Source organism: Parasteatoda tepidariorum, chromosome 3 (genome assembly GCF_982258835.1).
Source record: "Parasteatoda tepidariorum strain Cologne lab strain chromosome 3, Ptep-v5.0, whole genome shotgun sequence".
NCBI classification, from domain to species: Eukaryota; Metazoa; Arthropoda; class Arachnida; order Araneae; family Theridiidae; genus Parasteatoda; species Parasteatoda tepidariorum.
Genome location: NC_141757.1, coordinates 28,038,279 through 28,056,079, shown reverse-complemented (window position 1 = coordinate 28,056,079; position 17,801 = coordinate 28,038,279). Strand labels below are relative to the sequence as shown.

At 27.3% G+C, this 17,801-nt stretch overlaps 1 protein-coding gene across 1 annotated transcript in view; it reads right to left on the bottom strand.

The window, feature by feature from the left end:
- Nucleotides 1-12,978, bottom strand: part of Cbp80 (Nuclear cap-binding protein subunit 1) — a 36,023-nt gene extending 23,045 nt beyond the window's left edge. Inside the window, exons 1-10 of the mRNA XM_087159003.1 lie at nt 12,741-12,978; nt 9,310-9,401; nt 7,896-7,996; nt 5,379-5,463; nt 4,714-4,785; nt 4,520-4,627; nt 3,800-3,847; nt 2,577-2,650; nt 2,403-2,472; nt 139-354 (exon numbers count right to left, since the gene is read on the bottom strand). Coding sequence (XP_087015129.1) covers nt 139-354; nt 2,403-2,472; nt 2,577-2,650; nt 3,800-3,847; nt 4,520-4,627; nt 4,714-4,785; nt 5,379-5,463; nt 7,896-7,996; nt 9,310-9,401; nt 12,741-12,777 — 903 coding nt within the window. The 5' untranslated portion in view covers nt 12,778-12,978. The remainder of the gene's footprint in view (nt 1-138; nt 355-2,402; nt 2,473-2,576; nt 2,651-3,799; nt 3,848-4,519; nt 4,628-4,713; nt 4,786-5,378; nt 5,464-7,895; nt 7,997-9,309; nt 9,402-12,740) is intronic.
- Between the last annotated feature and the right edge of the window lie 4,823 nt (nt 12,979-17,801).

Sequence of the window (17,801 nt, the reverse complement as noted above, 5' to 3'; positions counted from 1 at the left end):
AGGAAATGCAATCCAGTGGGACCCTGCACTGATGTTTGCAGGACTGACCTGTATTACATTCATGTTTCTATTGTTCTATTTAAATTTTCTTATCAATTTAATCAGAATTCTCTCGCTCTAATCTTTTTATAAACTTACTTCAGGACAGTCTGTATAGTCAAAGAGTCGAAATACAACAGATGGGAAAGGATAGGAGCAGCCATCTTGGTGGGGAGGAGGAACCATGGCAGGAATGCTATGCTGAAGAGCTTCACATAGCACGCCATCAAATGCAAGATATGGTCGTAATATGTGATGTTCTACCCACTTGTCTGATCGCAGTTTATTGATTTGGGCCCATAAACAATCCAGGTACTGAAATGAAAAGACAAACAAGTTAATAAAAGGCTCATTAAAACAGTGTATAATTATAAATAATAGTAATCATATCCAATAAAAGACAATGTTTCCACTAGCTTAGCGTTTTTTAAAAATTCAAAAATGGAACATGACGTTTTTGTTTAGGAATTTTGTAAAATTCCATTCAAAAAAAAAAAACTTTTACAAAAAAAAAAAAAATTATGGCTAGAATGTTGAAATTATTATAAGTTTTAATATTTCTTTTTATTAGTGCAGTTTATTTTACACCACCCTCCCCACTTTTATATTGGGTCTGTACTGTCACATTAAGCTTGTTTTCCCCCTGTGATTAAGTAGAATTATTAATTAAATTTTAATTTAATAACTTTGAAATAAATTGATATCTGTATGAGGATGACTTATTTCATTTCAAAACTCAAAGGATATGTGTAGTGTGTTAATGCTGAATTTCTCATAAATAAATTTTGTAATTTGTTGATAAATAAAAATGTAATGCATCAAAGGCATCTAAAATAGTATATGAACTCATATTCCTATTTATTTAAATGTTATTTTGCCTTTTTACATCAGGAACTTTAGAACTCAGTTTAATCCCAGATAAAAGCTAAAAAAAATAACAATAAAACAAAAATGTGCAGCCAGTTTTATTTGCGTTTGCTCTAATGTATATTTAGATATTATAATATATATATAATGTAACAAAACAATTTAAATAAAAACCTTCCTTAACTGACAAATCATTATTGAGACCAATAAATAAAAAAGAGAGACTAAAATCATCCAAAAACCAAATAATTTCAGAATGATACTGAAAAGGGAAGCGAACGGCGATTCTACCAGTTTTTATTAGTATGTTAGTACAAATACAGATAATAAATTTAATTATTTTAATGTCTTGATCTTAATATTGCTTATTCAGAGTTAGGAAACTTTTTCTTATTTAAATATTAATATTCCAGCTAAGGTGCATAGTTTTTTTTTTTTCATTTTCAATAAGGGTTCGAAAAATATTTAATAAATGTGATTAATACAGAATACTTTGTAAAAATTTTTAATAGTTTAAGGCTTTGTAGTGGTTCAAAATAAAAATCAGGACAACATTTTACAAAAAGAAATCAGGACCAATTTTGGTTTAATACATTCATACTAGTTTAATTTTTAAGGAAAGGAAACAAAGGGCTAAAAAAATTGGTGTAATCTACATTTATAAAAATTTTGTTTCATGCAGCACATTAAAAAAAATTTAAGCTTTCCAAAACTTTTTAAAAAAATTAAACAGAAAGATATGAAACAAAAAGGTTTTATTTCTTTCAAAAAGTTTGCTCTTCTATGGTAGCCTGCCATGTGTGAGACAAATGTGAATGACCTTGGGGTCAAATGCCTGTTATTGACTTATGATGAAAAGGTGGGAAAAATATAAAATATATAATTTCGTAAAAATAGCAATAATTTCTTCCACTGGTATAAAAGGAAAGATAAAGAAAAATTTCCATTTTTCTAGCTAACTCCTTTTCATTTAAAGAAAAATACTTTTTGAATACTAGTTTTGAATACTACTAATTAGTTTTGACATTTATATCTAGCTTTTCCTATTTCATTTGCGGTGAATGAATTTTAAAAAATCCAAATTATCCTTTTAAAATTGTGTGTTAATCAAAATGGTATGTTCTGAACAAACAAAAAAATTACGAATATTAGGACAAATAAGGACAGAATATTTTATAACAGGAAATTAGGGCAATAACAAACCCTGGTATTATAAATTACAGAATCGTTAAAAATTTATTATATCAATCATACAATAAAGTGAAAATATTAGTTTATAAAACACAAAAACAAAATTTTCTTTGTTTTAAGCATCAACACAAAAACCCAACGTGTTTAAACACTATTAAATTCTCAAAATTTAGACATTTTTTTAAAAAAAATCAACATTTTACAAGAACATTAAGATACACAGTAATAATATGATAATCACATCAGAAATTTTAATACATTAAGTTAGGAATATTATTTATTTAAAGATTTATAAGAAAACTCACCTCCTCTTGAACTTGTGGTATATTACTTTGCCACACTTTTAATGATGGTAAATGAACTTTGTGTCGTTTGCTAAAATATGTTTTAAAAAAATAATAAAATACATTAAAAATTAATGAAATAAAAAAAGCATAAAATAGGAAACTCAATATATAATAAAATTCACATTTACAAACCTAATATAATCATCAATCATCCTCAATAAATGGTCTAACTCATTATCTTTCTTTTCATACAGTTCTCTACCCACCTAAAGAATAAATGAAAACAAACAATAATTAAAGATATTAACTGATAACAAGTAAAAAAAATACAATGGAAATATAAACAAAAGTACTAAATTATTCGATTAATACTAAATAATCTAAAATACTAAATTATTCAATTAATGGAATTTAAAACCATTTCGTGACCTTTAAACACTGATATTGAAAAACCAAAACTGATTGCATAAGACTTTCACAACAAACTTTGCTATTTTTTTCATTTAATATCTAGATCTAAATATAGAATATTGTGAAATGGAACTCAATTTCAGAGGCTATTGATAACTCTTCAACTTTTAAACTTTAATTCATATAAAATACATACATATAAACTTTTACAGTCTATGTGTATTTTCTTATTTTAATCCTTTTTGCTTTTGGTTTATACTAAAGCAAGAATAAAAACATAAAATAGAGCAAATAATGAACAAAAAATAAAATATAGCAGTTTAAAATAATTTAAAACAAAAATCCTGTAAAATTTTAAAAGATGTTGTCTAAAACATTGTGTTAGTCTAAAATTTATCATGGAGTCAGAGGATTATAAATTATTCATTTAAAAATGATTTAATAATATCTTGAACCCTAATGATCTAGTTGAATTTTTAATAGTCTCATGTTAGTAAATAAATCCTTTACCCTAGATAATTAATAAATATAATAATCATATTCATAATATAATAAACATATACCTACCAGTCATAGCATAGGTATATTATATTACTAATCAGTACTACACTTACCTAATAATAATCAATTAATAAATTATTACTGTCTAATTGTTGAATGCTTAACCATTAAAAATTTAATTGGACCATCAGATGTTAAGGGACTAATAGATCATTTAAAGATTAAAAGACTAATAAATCATTGGAGGTCAAAAGATGATTCTCATGCATAAATCATACATATGATTTATGCATGAATATTTTAACCTCTAATGGTCTAATTACATTTCTAATGGTCTCATGTTACTCTGCAATGCATCAAAAAAGTCAAGGGATTAATAAATCATATACCTTTAAATAATTTATTAGATCCTTGACCTCTGATGGTCAAACATTCAACAAATAGCTAAAGTTCAATAACAAAAAAAAAATATATGTAAGAATAATTTAAAATTTTATAATTACCCAAGGAAGAGCACACAATACTGTGTATACATAGAAATCAGCTCGAACCTGTTTAATGAGAAAAGATTCATTAATTTTCATTAAATATAACAAAAAATTTGTATTATTAAAAATAAGAGCCATGTAAGTATCAAATTACAGAGTAACCCCTAACATCTATAGAATTAAGCAGTAATGGAACTATGAACAACTAAATACTACAAATAATCAGTAACTCAACAAAAGGCTTAAAATTTATTTACATTAGTATATTTACTTACAATTTTTGCATGTTTCTTAAAAAATTAGGAAAATTAAAATTAGGAAAATGTATGTAATATTTATTTTTTTTTAAAAAATCGGTTAGTTGAGCGAACTGTACAAAATAATTCAATAGACTTATTACATTGTGAAGTGATATTGTCTACAAAACACTACATTTATTATATTTTTTTACAGGATTTCTATTGGCTTATCAAATCTGTTCTGCATAATAAAATATTCAAACAAAACAATAAATGTAAAAGTCTAAATATAATACATTTTACACACAAAAATTTAAACTAAAATGTATATATAAACTATTCATTTACATGAGCTAATTTATGAAGTAATTTTAATAAGAGCAATTTCTTTTTAAGAAACTTATTCAAATTAAATTAGCCAATTTAAGAACTAATTTTATTAAAAGTAATTTCATTTAATGAAAACATTTTAAGAATTGTGCTAGTTTTAACTTACTTGAGGAATACCCGTCTCACCGCTTACATCAGCTAATGTCTGCAGAAAATTAATCATTGAACCTGCAGATATAACATGGCAGTTAACCAAATCAGCAAGAAATCTAACCTATGTGGGGAAAAAATTTTCAATAAATAAAAAAAAAACAATGAAACTAAAATTAAGAGAGGCATGGAGAGTGGAACATGTCTTACCGTCACACGAGCTTCTTCAAATCGCCTTGCTTTCAGAGATTCTCGTAATATTTTGACTAGCAACTCAACAAACTAAAATTTGAAAAATTTAATGAACTATTTAAGTCCCTTGAAATTTTCAGTGGCATTTTTTGTAAAATAAATACTAAATTAATAAAAATGTAGGTTATTTGTAAAAATTTATAGTACACTCTCAATTATACAATAAGGAACTAAGGGATTTGTACATTAAGGGATCTTATTTGTACACTTAGGAATTTTAATAAATTTATTGTCAACACTTACAAAAATATTACTTTCAAATTCGGTACATTTATAAAAATGTTATTAGTAAAAGGACTCCTACACAAAAACACTAGCAGAAAAATAGAAATCTTCACAAAATTACGCGCACCAAAATTCTTCACATCTTTACAAAAATACTGTCAGAAAAATGGATGTTATTAAAAAGATACTAGTAGAAAAAGGGTCATATTTACAAATTTCTAGTAGAAAAAAATGCATATTTTCATAAAAATTCTAATACTAATTGCAAAATTAGTGCTTTTATAAAAATATTAGCCAAAAAATTGGTCCCTTAGCAAAAATAATGAAAATTTTAGAAATTATATATTTAAACAAAAAAAGAAAGTTTTGTTCAAAGTGATTAAATGAGTAAAAGTTACCTCTCCTCCAAAATTGTAATTTCTGACATTGAGAAGTCCAACTAAAGTAGTGTAGATAGTAGTTTTCTCAGGTAGTCTTGTCACACTAAAATAAAAATTGTGTGCTTCAGTTCTCATCTCAATTTTTTTTTTGGAAAACAATTTTTTTTTCGAAAAATTCGCTGTATCTAGTAAAAATACTCATTAATCATTGTATGGAGCAAAAAGAAAATTGCTTTTCTGGCCATTCGAGTGCATGACTGTTTTAAAGTTCGAAAGGTAACCTAAACATTAATAAAAGCTTGTAGAACATACATAATTTTAATATTTTTAAAAACTAAAATTATTTTTACAAGTAACATTTGATCTAACCAGATAATTTTCAGCTCAACCAAAAGCAATACTATCACTCATCAAACTTAATTCTTAGTATACAGTGAAATATGACCCAAGACTTATGTTTCTCTGTATTGAATAACAGAAATAATCAAAGCAAAAAAAAAGTCTAAAATCATAATTATTTTTTATTTTATTGTAAGAGTTAAATTGCCGTCAATAATACTTCATTTTATTAATTTTAATTAATTATTATTCTTAGGCTAATTAAAAGAAAGTATAAAATATTTAGCTTTCAAAAAATGAAATTTACAGCCCCCTAAAAAAAATTTTATATATAATAAAGAAATTGTGTGTCAGTGTCTGCATATCGGATTGCAGGCATAATATAGGCACTAAAAAAAACCTCGTTCAACATGAAGCTAAATTAATACTGTTGCAAACAAATTACAAAATCTAATTTTTAATAATTTAATTCTATTTTTAATTCAGATACATTGGTTTAGCAGAAGCTATTGTCTTAAACTATAGAACATTCAATTTTGCCGAATATTTTAAAGATAACATCAGTGATGTTTCTAGCACATAACACAAATCAAAAAAGTTCTTTAATAGGCATTGTGTGAAACCTAATTATTTTTTATTTGTTATGCCACGATATCTAAATAATTAATGTGATCATTGCATAGGTGGACTACTTGATCTTATTATATCTAAGGTTACACAAAACCACATGTTTATTTTGTTTATAGTTATGCTTTTAGAATATGTTACTATAAAACTAAACAATTTAAAATCAATGGTAATTAAAACTATTAAAGCTTTATGCTGAAAAGAAAAATTAATTGTGAAATGGTATAAGTTCAAGGACAAGACAGAAAAAAAACTCCACTATTATTTATGCGAATGATAATTGATTTTAGTAGTAGTTACTAATTGAATAAAAAAAATGCTAACATTAAAAAGCAAATTTATTGAAGAAATTATGCAAATTTGTTTAAGAGAGCATAAAAAATTGGAAAACGTCAAGCCTTGAAGTCAATGTTGCTTAATTCGTTTTGGTGACAAGTACTAGATGAAATAAAATATGCTAAAAAGTTATATTAATGGGGAAAAAGTACTTATTCATTATGGGAAACTGTAAACAGTCGCCACGCAATTACTGACATCAAAAAAGCATAATTTTTAGACTAGACTCTACTGGCATTAGCATAATTGATGCAGTTATATTAGACACCAAATATACTTTTATAAAAACACTAATTTCCTCAGTAAATTTGATGACTATTAAAACTGCTCTAATAGTGTGTATTTGTATGATAAATATGGAGGAAATAGTTTACTTTGCGGCCCCATTAAAAGTACAGGAGAAAGTTGACCCATTATGGTAAATTAAAAATATTATGAGTCGCCTCGAGTCACAGAATTACACCAGATAATACTGAATACAGTTAATCTTTATTTTGATGGGATGAACTATTAAACATTTGTTTCACTTAATCTAACGTAAAACCACCAGGAAGGGCAACAAATAATAATGAAATGACCAAAATAACAACATCAGCCATGATTCAAGCATTTTTCCAAAGAATTAAAGTTTACAATTTTGTGTGACCTTTATCTTTATTTACGTATTGCATGTTTGGCTATCATTACAATGTAAATATTACAGCTTTTCTTCCGACAATTTACGGCTCAGATAAAATACCCTCACTGAAAACTGTGTTTGTTTGATGTTAAGATTAAAGCAAAATAAGATTTGTTTTAAAGCAAAACTAGTCCTACTTTCTCTTTATATAAATGCATTTACTCAAATGCTAATGCTCCTGAATGCCGTAGGGAGCCATGAAGCAGTGAGTTTATGTAGGAAATTAAAAATAAAAACCGGCAAAGCAGCAAGTCTGTACACAATCTTAATGTTTGTAAATCACAACAAATGCCACAAAATCGGAGCAATGCTACCGAATACAACAGAATCAATTTGGAGCAGTAAAGTGATATTGTTAAGGCAGAAAACAATATGGAACTGTGAAGTTGTACAAAATTTAGTAATTAAAAAAATAACTGAATAATAAACTTTATTTTATCATATGAAATTATGGCTATTAAATGATGAATTACAAAAATTAATTGGAAAACATTACAATGCTACTGAAATATAAACAATGAACTGAACTACTGAAATATAGAAATAATAAATACCATTCACCGAGAATTCTCATTATCTTTGCTTTATAAGTAGGTAGATCAGCTTCTAATACTCCAGCAAGACCCTCAAGATTGCTTTCCAAAGATGATGTACTCTGCAAAAGTTTAAATTGCTATTAAAAGCATGCCTTACTTTTTTTTTTTTTAATTGACTGTTCAAGACAATGTTGGTTAAACTGTCAAAAAAAAAAAACATTAGTCAAATGAAAAAAAAAAAACATTTTAGTAAAATTAATGTAAGATTTATTTTGTAGGTCTCGCATTTTGGAAAGAAAGATAGCTCGTTTCATCACCAAATTTAACGTTTTGTCTCAATTTGAAGCAATGGCAATTGAACTCTGCTCAAGCTGTCGAAACTTCTTCCATCAACACGCCCGCTTAGTACAAGTCAGAGCTGCCCCAACTAGTCGCCTCCATCTGGCCCAATCAACTCTATTTATTGATTACCATGTTCTTGAGATATTTTTCCACAGAATCAATTTATCTGGTGTCTGGTGCTTCCCATTCAATGGTTGTTTGTTAAGTTGTAAACAGTCAGCTTCTTAACTGGGTCATCATCATCCCCTCTATAGATGTTACTCAGTCATCTCTTTCTTTAGGATTTAATAACTGAGATTATGTTAGTTTGCTTACATTATTTTGTTTAATTCAAAATTGTACTAAATCCGCCAAACACTGTTTTCTTCAACAGCTCTGAGTATTTTTCTTTCATATATTAGTTGATAATTTTCCTCAGTTTTATTTAAAGGCCAGCATTTGCTGCCATAAACTAATACAGGTTAAATTAGAGTATTATATAAATTAATTTGCCTTAATTTTAATAGAAATTATCTTTGATTTCAATTGATTTCTCAATCCAAAATAATACCTATTAGCCATCGCTATCCAGTTACTAATTTTTGCTTTGATATCATTATTAATTGTATCAATTGTCCTTAAGCACTTGAACTAACTGACACCATCAAATGTTTAATCACTATTTATGAGAGGTCAAACCTAAAAATTTTGACAACTGACTACCGTAAATTTGGCCTTATCCTGATTAATAAAACCCAATGTTTCAGCAGATGTCTCAAGCCTGGTAAAAGCCTCTAAGACAGCCTGTTTGGTACGTCCTATTAAATGAATAATTGATGATGTTGAAAGATGCAGCAGATATTTTCATATGGTATCCTTTTCTATTATTCTGCAAAGCTTATTTCCCAAAATAGAAAATAAAATCAATTTTGATTTTAAGATGGAAAGTTGTGCAGAATATATATACTTCTTGCAATCTTTGAATTTTGAGGTTGGCAGCAAAACTACTGTCTCATCTAATATGCAATATGTATTAATTTGCTAATGAAAGAAATCAAAAAGTGAAATAATAAATTTAGAAAAATATGAAGCGAAATTAATAGTTTATCACCTTATCACCAACTCTAACAATAAGTGACTCTAATCGATCTTCAATTTCTTTAGGTTCAGCACTGAATCTTCTTCTTTTTCTTGAGTGGTTATCTAGATAAAAACCAATCAAGTTTTACACAATATGTTGTTGAAAAATGAGATCAAATATTTAAAATAAGTTTAAAAAAATAGAAGCAATTTAAGTTTATAAATTTTTGTTTCAAATACATAATGTTTAAAAAAGTAAAACTTGATGTTTGAAACAAAAATATCTTTATAATTATTAGAAGAAACAATTATATTAAGTATAGGGGTGTAAAACCTCATTGAGTGAAAGGTCACTTGCACAGCAAATTAACCAATGAAAAGCCACATGCCCTAAAATTTAGTCAGACATGTTTATGGTAATTACAGTAATTTTCCTATATATGTTCTAAGCACTGCATTTGCATTATCAGGGGTCTGTTTAGAAGAAATTTGGGTCCGTTAACGGACCCTTCACAAAATATCTTTTCATAAAAACGGACTCTTCACAAAATATTTTAACTTAAAAACGGACCCTTCACAAAATGATTTTTCTTTTAATCGGACCCTTCACAAATTTGTTTATCTTCATTAATATTTTGTTAATCGAATAAACCCCTTCCAGGGCAGAAAACAAGAAAGATAGATGTAAACGAATTAAGTTTTGTCTTCGGCAGACGATTCTTCCATTAGTCGTCCGAAATTAATGTTCTGCGTTCAGCAGTATAGGCTAAATACCAAATATTTATATGTTGCATCCCTAATTTAGAAGCAGCAATTATTGTTTATTTTTTAAAATTTAATTTTTTTAATTATAATTTTACAGTGTTGAGCATAATCTTGTGTGTCTTAACAATTTAAAAACTCCTTGAAAAAGTTCTTTTTTTTGCAATAACGGACCCTATTTGCACAAATTCATAAAAGCGGATCCTGGTTGAAAGAATGTGAGTAATTTTTTCACAATTTCACAAAAAACGGACCTTTCACAAAATGTCTGGACAGACCCCTGATTATGTAATGTCCAATTAAAAATATCGAGAATTTTAAATTTATGAAGAAATTCTAAGCAATAACCACTGAAAAAGCAATGCAAAAACTACATCGATTAAGATTGGGTTGCCAGAAACTTAAATGTGCAATCAAAATTTTTAAATTACTTTATATTCAGAAAAATATGTATAACTTTTTTTTAATGTCCAGCAACTTTCGTAGGTTGCACATTGAGAGCTGATGGGCTGCACTTAATCTGTGGGGCACATGTTCTGCACCCCTAATTTAAAACAAACTAGTTGTCACTTAGATAGTTAAATCTTATCACCAAAACTTAGATTTTATCAGTTTTTTTTATTCTTTGGTTCTCAATTTGATTTGACATTCTAAAGTTCAACTAACAGAATATTAGATTTCATTAAAATAGTTTGATTACATGTCCATAGTTATTTTTGTTAACATCAATACAGAAAAAGTTAGAATTTGAAACTTTTTTGTTCAAAAATAGATAAAACAGTGTCCACAAATATTTGCTCATAATTTGAGAGTAAAAACAATGTTTCATACAATTTAAATATAATATAAGCTAGGTTTTTTATCACATTAAAGATGGGAAAAAAACTGACTGAACAAGTTTTTGTCAGTTTTTAACTGATTTACCTCTGAAATTAATGAGACAAATAAAAAAAAAAGTGAACAGCTCTATACATGTCACAAATCTATAACTATTTTCTGATTACTTTTAATCCTATATATTGTTTTTTTATAACTGTAGATTTAGAAGTAGTAAATTGTTAATTTAGCTGTCTAATATTGTAGTATCTTAATATTCTTTTCTTAAAAATTTAGAGGCATTGACAACTCTGTTGCTTACTGTAATGTATTGTGCTTTTGTTAAATATCACTTTATTCCTTCCTAAACAAATATAGAATATAATTCCTGGTTTTGTAGCACAAAGTTTTCCTCTTTAAAAAGATAAACTTTTGTGTGTCTGCTGAATCAATTCACAAAACAATTTCAAACAGATTCAGGAAATCAGTAGGCAGCTATAGAGTGCAAATACGTAACGAATGTGCAGAATTTCTTGCAACTTGAGGTGATCAACTAAATAGGTTTAGATTTGATACGAAAAAAGATATTTTATGTGTTAACAAAAAAAATATTGAATTCCATAAAAATACTGCAGAATGACATGTTTGTAACTCTTTGTGCAAGGATGACAAACTATTTTCATGCAATAAGTTACATAAAATTTTAAAAACTCATAGCTGGTGGTATTGTATATATTACATAACGCTGTTGTTGTTGTAACATAATACTGCAATAATTAAAATGTGGGAAATATTTAGATTTTTTTTAAAAGTAAAATGATTGAATTACACATGTGTAATTAATCTTGGTACTTTTCCATTTTACTGGAAGAAGTAAATTCTGTTATTATTTTCCTTTTATTTCCTTAGTGTTTTTCTTTAACAGAAATCACCAAAAAAAAAATTTTACAAAAAGCTGGATTTACATAAATTTGCGACTTTTCATTAGCAACTTTATCGCTAATGCCAGCGAAATGGAAAGGTACCGAAATCTTCTTCTCATATTCAGCTAATATAAATAATAAATGTAAATAAATTTAAAGAAATATATTTATCAGATTACAAAACAATTAATGATAAATTTATCGGCATACAACTAAACAAATTTTACACTCCTCTTAAATGTTAAGTTTCACTATTATTCAGAAAATAAAGTTTGTTACTCATACAGTATCAGATTAATATAATAACTGTTTATTGCTAGAATTTTAAAATAATACTTTTTCTTATTTATCTTTGACTTGCAAATTTTTTTTTCTCTTTTAGTTTATTTCTCAGCAAACTCGGTCACATTGTTTAAAAAGAACTTTTATTTTGATATTTTGAGAAACGCTGTAAACTAAATAGATTAGTACACTTCTGTTTCAGAGCGTAGCTGAGATAATAATTTTTTTCGTTGATATTTTTAGTTATATTTTAAACAGTTCAGGGGCCAAGTAAAGAGGCTTTGGGGGTGCTTTGGACCGAGGGAGCATTCTTGCCTTTAGTGTTTGTAATAAAAATAAAAAAACTGATTTGTAAAAAGTTATGGTAAATCTACAAGAAAAAAAGCTGCCAACAGGCATGAACTTTGCTTCTTAACTAAAATGCTTGAAAAGTAATATTAATATTAGTTTTAACATTTATGAGTAAAATGAACAAGATTTTATAGCCTTAATGTGCTATAAAATTCACTCTTATTAACGCACGCATACATTTTATAAATATTCCAAAGCAAACAAAAAATATAAAAAAGACAAAAGACACCATATTATAAATGCAACATAGATTTAAAATACACACTTATTTAGATATTAAAGAAAACAAGAAACTTAAATACAAATTGTAACTGATTAAAAGACAAACCATCGTCGTCAGTATCGTAGTTCCGTCTTCGACTCATCTTCAAACTATAAAATTTTAGAAAAAAATAAGCAGACAGTGCTTAAAAAACAAAAACGTTCTCCTGTTTTTGTTCAAACTAATTAAATGACTACCTTAAATTCACGAAGTGTTTACAAAATTATGACGTTGAAATGGAGCCGGCAACAACAAACGGCTTTCAACAGTAGAGAGTTTCCGTTGACTTATTTTTATCCAACTCAAGGCATATTTAAAAATACCATTCATTAAGAATTTTAACATTGAACTGCGACATCTACTGTTTTGTAAATAAACTATTTTTAAATTTTTTAAACTCATCACTCTGTTTCATTAAAACGAATTTTTACGATACACCGACGAGTATCAAATGTTTTTAGTACTTAATTGCTGCCGGAATTCTATCCAAAGATTTTGTTAGAATTAAAAAGATCTAAATAGAAAAGTAGACATGAATTATTCATAACGCTTGGGCAGAAATCCAACAAATGTTTCATCACTGCAATTTAAGTGTACAGCTACATATGTATTTCGTTAAATTTTGTTTAATATTCTTAAATATTTCTTTTCTATGTTTTTACAGAATTCAGAATTACTGAGGTATGATGTCCAGCAGTATCGTACGAACTCGGTTCCCGTTCCCAGTAGAACAAAAAGTCACATTATTTGAAAAGAACTATAACGACTAGAAATATTTAGAAAATATATTTAGATTAGGATCAAAAACATACAAAATCCAGTGTATGTAGAGAACTAACATTAGAACGTGCACGTTGAGAATGAAAGTTTTCATTCTCGACTTGCCTTTCTTTAAAACTGGATTCTTTAAAGCAGATTTCATATTAAACTATGAGTGTTATATCAACATCTCCTAGAAGGGAGAAGACATCACTCAGCACAGATCAATTTAGTTGTCCGGCTTAACGGAAATAAACTACACAGTGGGGGGGGGAAATAAAAAGGAGTCATTAACGTTTGGGCCTCTATGCATAGTGCTAAGCATAGTTGCACAGTGGGGTTGATACAAAACTTGTTTTTTGTTAATGGTAACCCATGCTGTGGCCTTCTTTCTTCTAAGAGGTATTGGTTATATTCTCTGACAATACTCGGATATGACTAGAAATATTTAAAGACTATATTTAAAATAATTTTATTTAGTCCAAGATACGCGAATTCTATTGTATAAATCGAATAACATTAAAATAGACACTTAAAAAAAGGGCACTTATTAAAATGCAATAATGTTTTTTTTTTAATTATTATTATCAGAAATTTCCTTAAACTAGTTTCATATTAAAATATGGGAGCCATATGCTCTGAAATTTCCCATATACGACAAGAAGAATTTAAGGAATAATTTTTAAAATGTTCTATTGAGTGCAAACCCATCAAAAGCCAATAGATTATCAAAAAGCATTAGAACGGGCTCTTTGAAAAGTTTATATTATTTTTTTTCATTATTATTATAAATTCTTTCTTTTAAAATATGTTTTATTTTAAACTACATGCGTTATATTCTTTGAAAATATTCATATATGACTGACAATAATTATGGAGCATTTTTAGAAAAATCTTATTTTGATCAAAACAAGTGAAAAAATGGGCCTAATTAGAGTTAATGTTAAAAAGGACTTTTTGAGGAATTTTTTCAAAAAAAATTGAAAAATGAAATTTTTCTTAAACTTGTTTCATATTAAAATATAAACCCCATGATCTCTGAAAATACCCATAGGTGACAAAAAATATTGAAAGAATACTTTTAAAATAAGTTTATTTAGTCTGAAACGCTCAAATTCTAGAGATAACATGGACACTTTGCGAATTTCTCAACTTTTGTTGCAATTCGGGATTACTTTTAAGCGTGTTTCATGTTAAAATAACGGCGTCATATTCTTAGAAATTACCTTTATATGATTAGAAATATTTTAAGAATATTTTTTTTAAAAATGTTTTATTAAGTCCAAAATACTCATGCTCCTGAGCATATAATATGAACATAAAAATGAACAATTTGCGAAATTTTTTATTTCTTTATTTTTCATTTATTTATTAGTATAATTATTTTTTATTTTTTTGAATACGTAATTCTTTAAAACTGGTTTCATACTAAAATATAGGCACCATATTCTCTGTAAAAAAAATTATAGAAGGAATAATCACAAGAAACAATAGAAGGAATAATTTTTAAATAACTTCATTTAGTCCAAAACAAGTAAAGTCCATTACTTTCTCTTTTAGCTAAAGTAGCCCAGTTTGTATACATCAAAAACATTCGAACGAACATTTTGATATTTTTTTAAAATTTTTTAATAATCGAAAATCCTTTAAAACTGGTTTCGCATTAAAATAAGCATGAAACATTTTCAGAAAAAAGTCAAAGTATGATTGGAAGTTTCTCGATAGTCTTAAAATAGTTTTATTTAGACGAAAATACGCAAAATCCAGTGTTTATATAGTACTAGTATTAGAATGAGCTTTTTGTGAATATTTTGAAAACTTTATAAATTTTGAATAACGGGATTCATATATAACTTGTCTCATATTTTTATATGAGAGTCATATACTCTGAAAATACCAAAATATAACTAGAATAATTAGCAGAATAATTTTTAAATAGTTTATTTAGTTCAAGACACGCAAATTCTAGTGTATGTTTCGTATAACATTGGAATGGACCATTTGAGAATTCTTAAAAATATTTGGAAAAGGGGATATCTTTAAAACTGCTTTTATATTAAAATATAAGCATCATATTCTCCGAAAATATCTATGTATGACTAAAATTATTTAAGGAATAATTTTCAATAATTTTAAATTAGCCCAAAAATGCAAATTTCAGAGTACAGGATTTATCGAAAAACTTTTGAACTAACATTTTGAGCTGTTCTTAAAGGCGGGATTTCTTTATAACCGGTTTCGTCTTTAAATGCGGATGTCATATTCTCAGAAAATAGGCATATAAAACTAGAAATAATTGTGGAGTATATTTACAAAAATTCTTATTTTGACTTAAGAGTAAAAGTAGATTAGAACAAACACATTAAGATTTTTTTTCCCTTTAATTCCTTTAAAACCAGTTTCATATTAAAATATAAGCCTTACATTCTTTGAAAATACCCCTATACGACTAAAATTATTTAGAGAATATTTTTAAATTAATCTTATTTATTCCAAAGCAGGAAAAATTCAGTGCATATAAAGAATTAACATTAAAACGAACACGTTGAGAATTTTTCTTTCCCTTCAATATTATATTCCTTTAAAATTGATTTCATATGAAAATATAGGTGTTATATTCTATGAAAATACTCATATATGTCATAAAACATACAACGAATGTTTTTAAAATCATTTTGTTTAATCCAAAACAAGCAACCCTCGTGATTGTTTCGCATATATCGCTGCTTCCGTTTTAAAATATTAGCTATGTACTGTAAGTGATTATGCTATGTACTGTTCAATGTACTGTTCATGTGAATTAGCTATGTACTGTTCAATGTGAATAGGCGGCGGTCTAGGAAACATACCTTAAGATGTTTCGAAGGCATAAATTCACAATTTTGATATTCTGCAGAAAGGGTAGCTTCCCCGCTTTGATAACCTGGCAACCAGCGCGTTAAGTCGAGCACTTTCGGATAAAATACTTTAACGAGAGTAGATGCCATGCGCAGTCAGTCTCTGCACAAGCTAATCCAACCTGTTACCACCCTCCCATTTTCGTTTTATAACAGAAATTTTATTGAAAAACAAAACTTATGTCATTTATTTATGAATGTATTTTTTTTTTATTGGTACTCATACCCACGTTAGCGTTCGTCCCCTATTTTTTTTTTCATTTCGAATTTATCTTATTAAAAATTAACATCGTCACAAAATCACTACCTCCTTTTATCGTTGAGTAACAAATTCGATTTATAATATAATGACTTTAACCACAACTAGATATAAATAATTTCTGAAAAATACATTACAATCCTAAATATCTTTTAAAAATATTATGTATTAGTACAGTTAAAATAATTTGTACTTGCAACTACAACAACAGTATACTCAATCGTCATATCGCTTCCGATACAAAGCTCTTAATTAAAAAATGTAAAAAGCAGCAACTAAGTTATTTTCCAAAATCTTTTGCGAAAACATATTGTAATACTGCCCATGACTACTAACTTATACCCTTGCTAATGGATATATTTTGTAGTGTTGATAAAAGTAACGAGTTGTTGTTAGTCTTGTACGACGTGTCAATACTGACAGGCATATATTAAGGCAGATGAGTGAGCTTCTTATCATTTTCAAGTGGTGCCATCTATGAATAAGAATTCTACTCCCACCACACACATACGTCACAGCCCGTATTATAGGAAGGACTCATTCATACATTACCAATACATCTGAAAATCGTAATTTTGACCTGAATCAGAGTTTGACCCAGAGGTTTTAATTTGTAATGGGGACTTAATTATAATCAGAAATATTTCTTCGCCAACTCTCAATATTTTCACTTATGATTATCAAAAAACTAATAAAACATTTACTTTAAGTGGAGTCTTCAAATAAACTTAATTTAAACTACGAATCAACAGTATTGTTTTTCTAGAACTTTAATTATAAAAAACATCTCCCAGGAAAGTTAGCACTCCAAAAATTATGAGTTATAAAAAGGAACCATATTATAAGTTCTATTAGAAACTTCCGTATAGTTTAAAGTATTACAACAACTGTATAAAGCATTACCTGTATAATTTGTTAAATGTTTTTTCTGGTAAAGTGAATGGTGATATAAAGTTTTAAATAAATCCCAAATATATATCCGTTGTTTTCAGGAAAATTCGTATTTTTTTTCTTTCGAATTATGGCTGAAGTTTGCCCTTCCACAGCATAAAGTTTAATTTGAAGAAACAGTCGGCATAGTTACTGATTAATATGAAGCAACAGCAAATAAAATTGATTTTCTGTGATTAACTTGATTTTCTGTGAAACTCTACCCTATGAAAAAAAACTATTTAGCGATGAGCCATAATATCGAATCACGTAATATAGAGT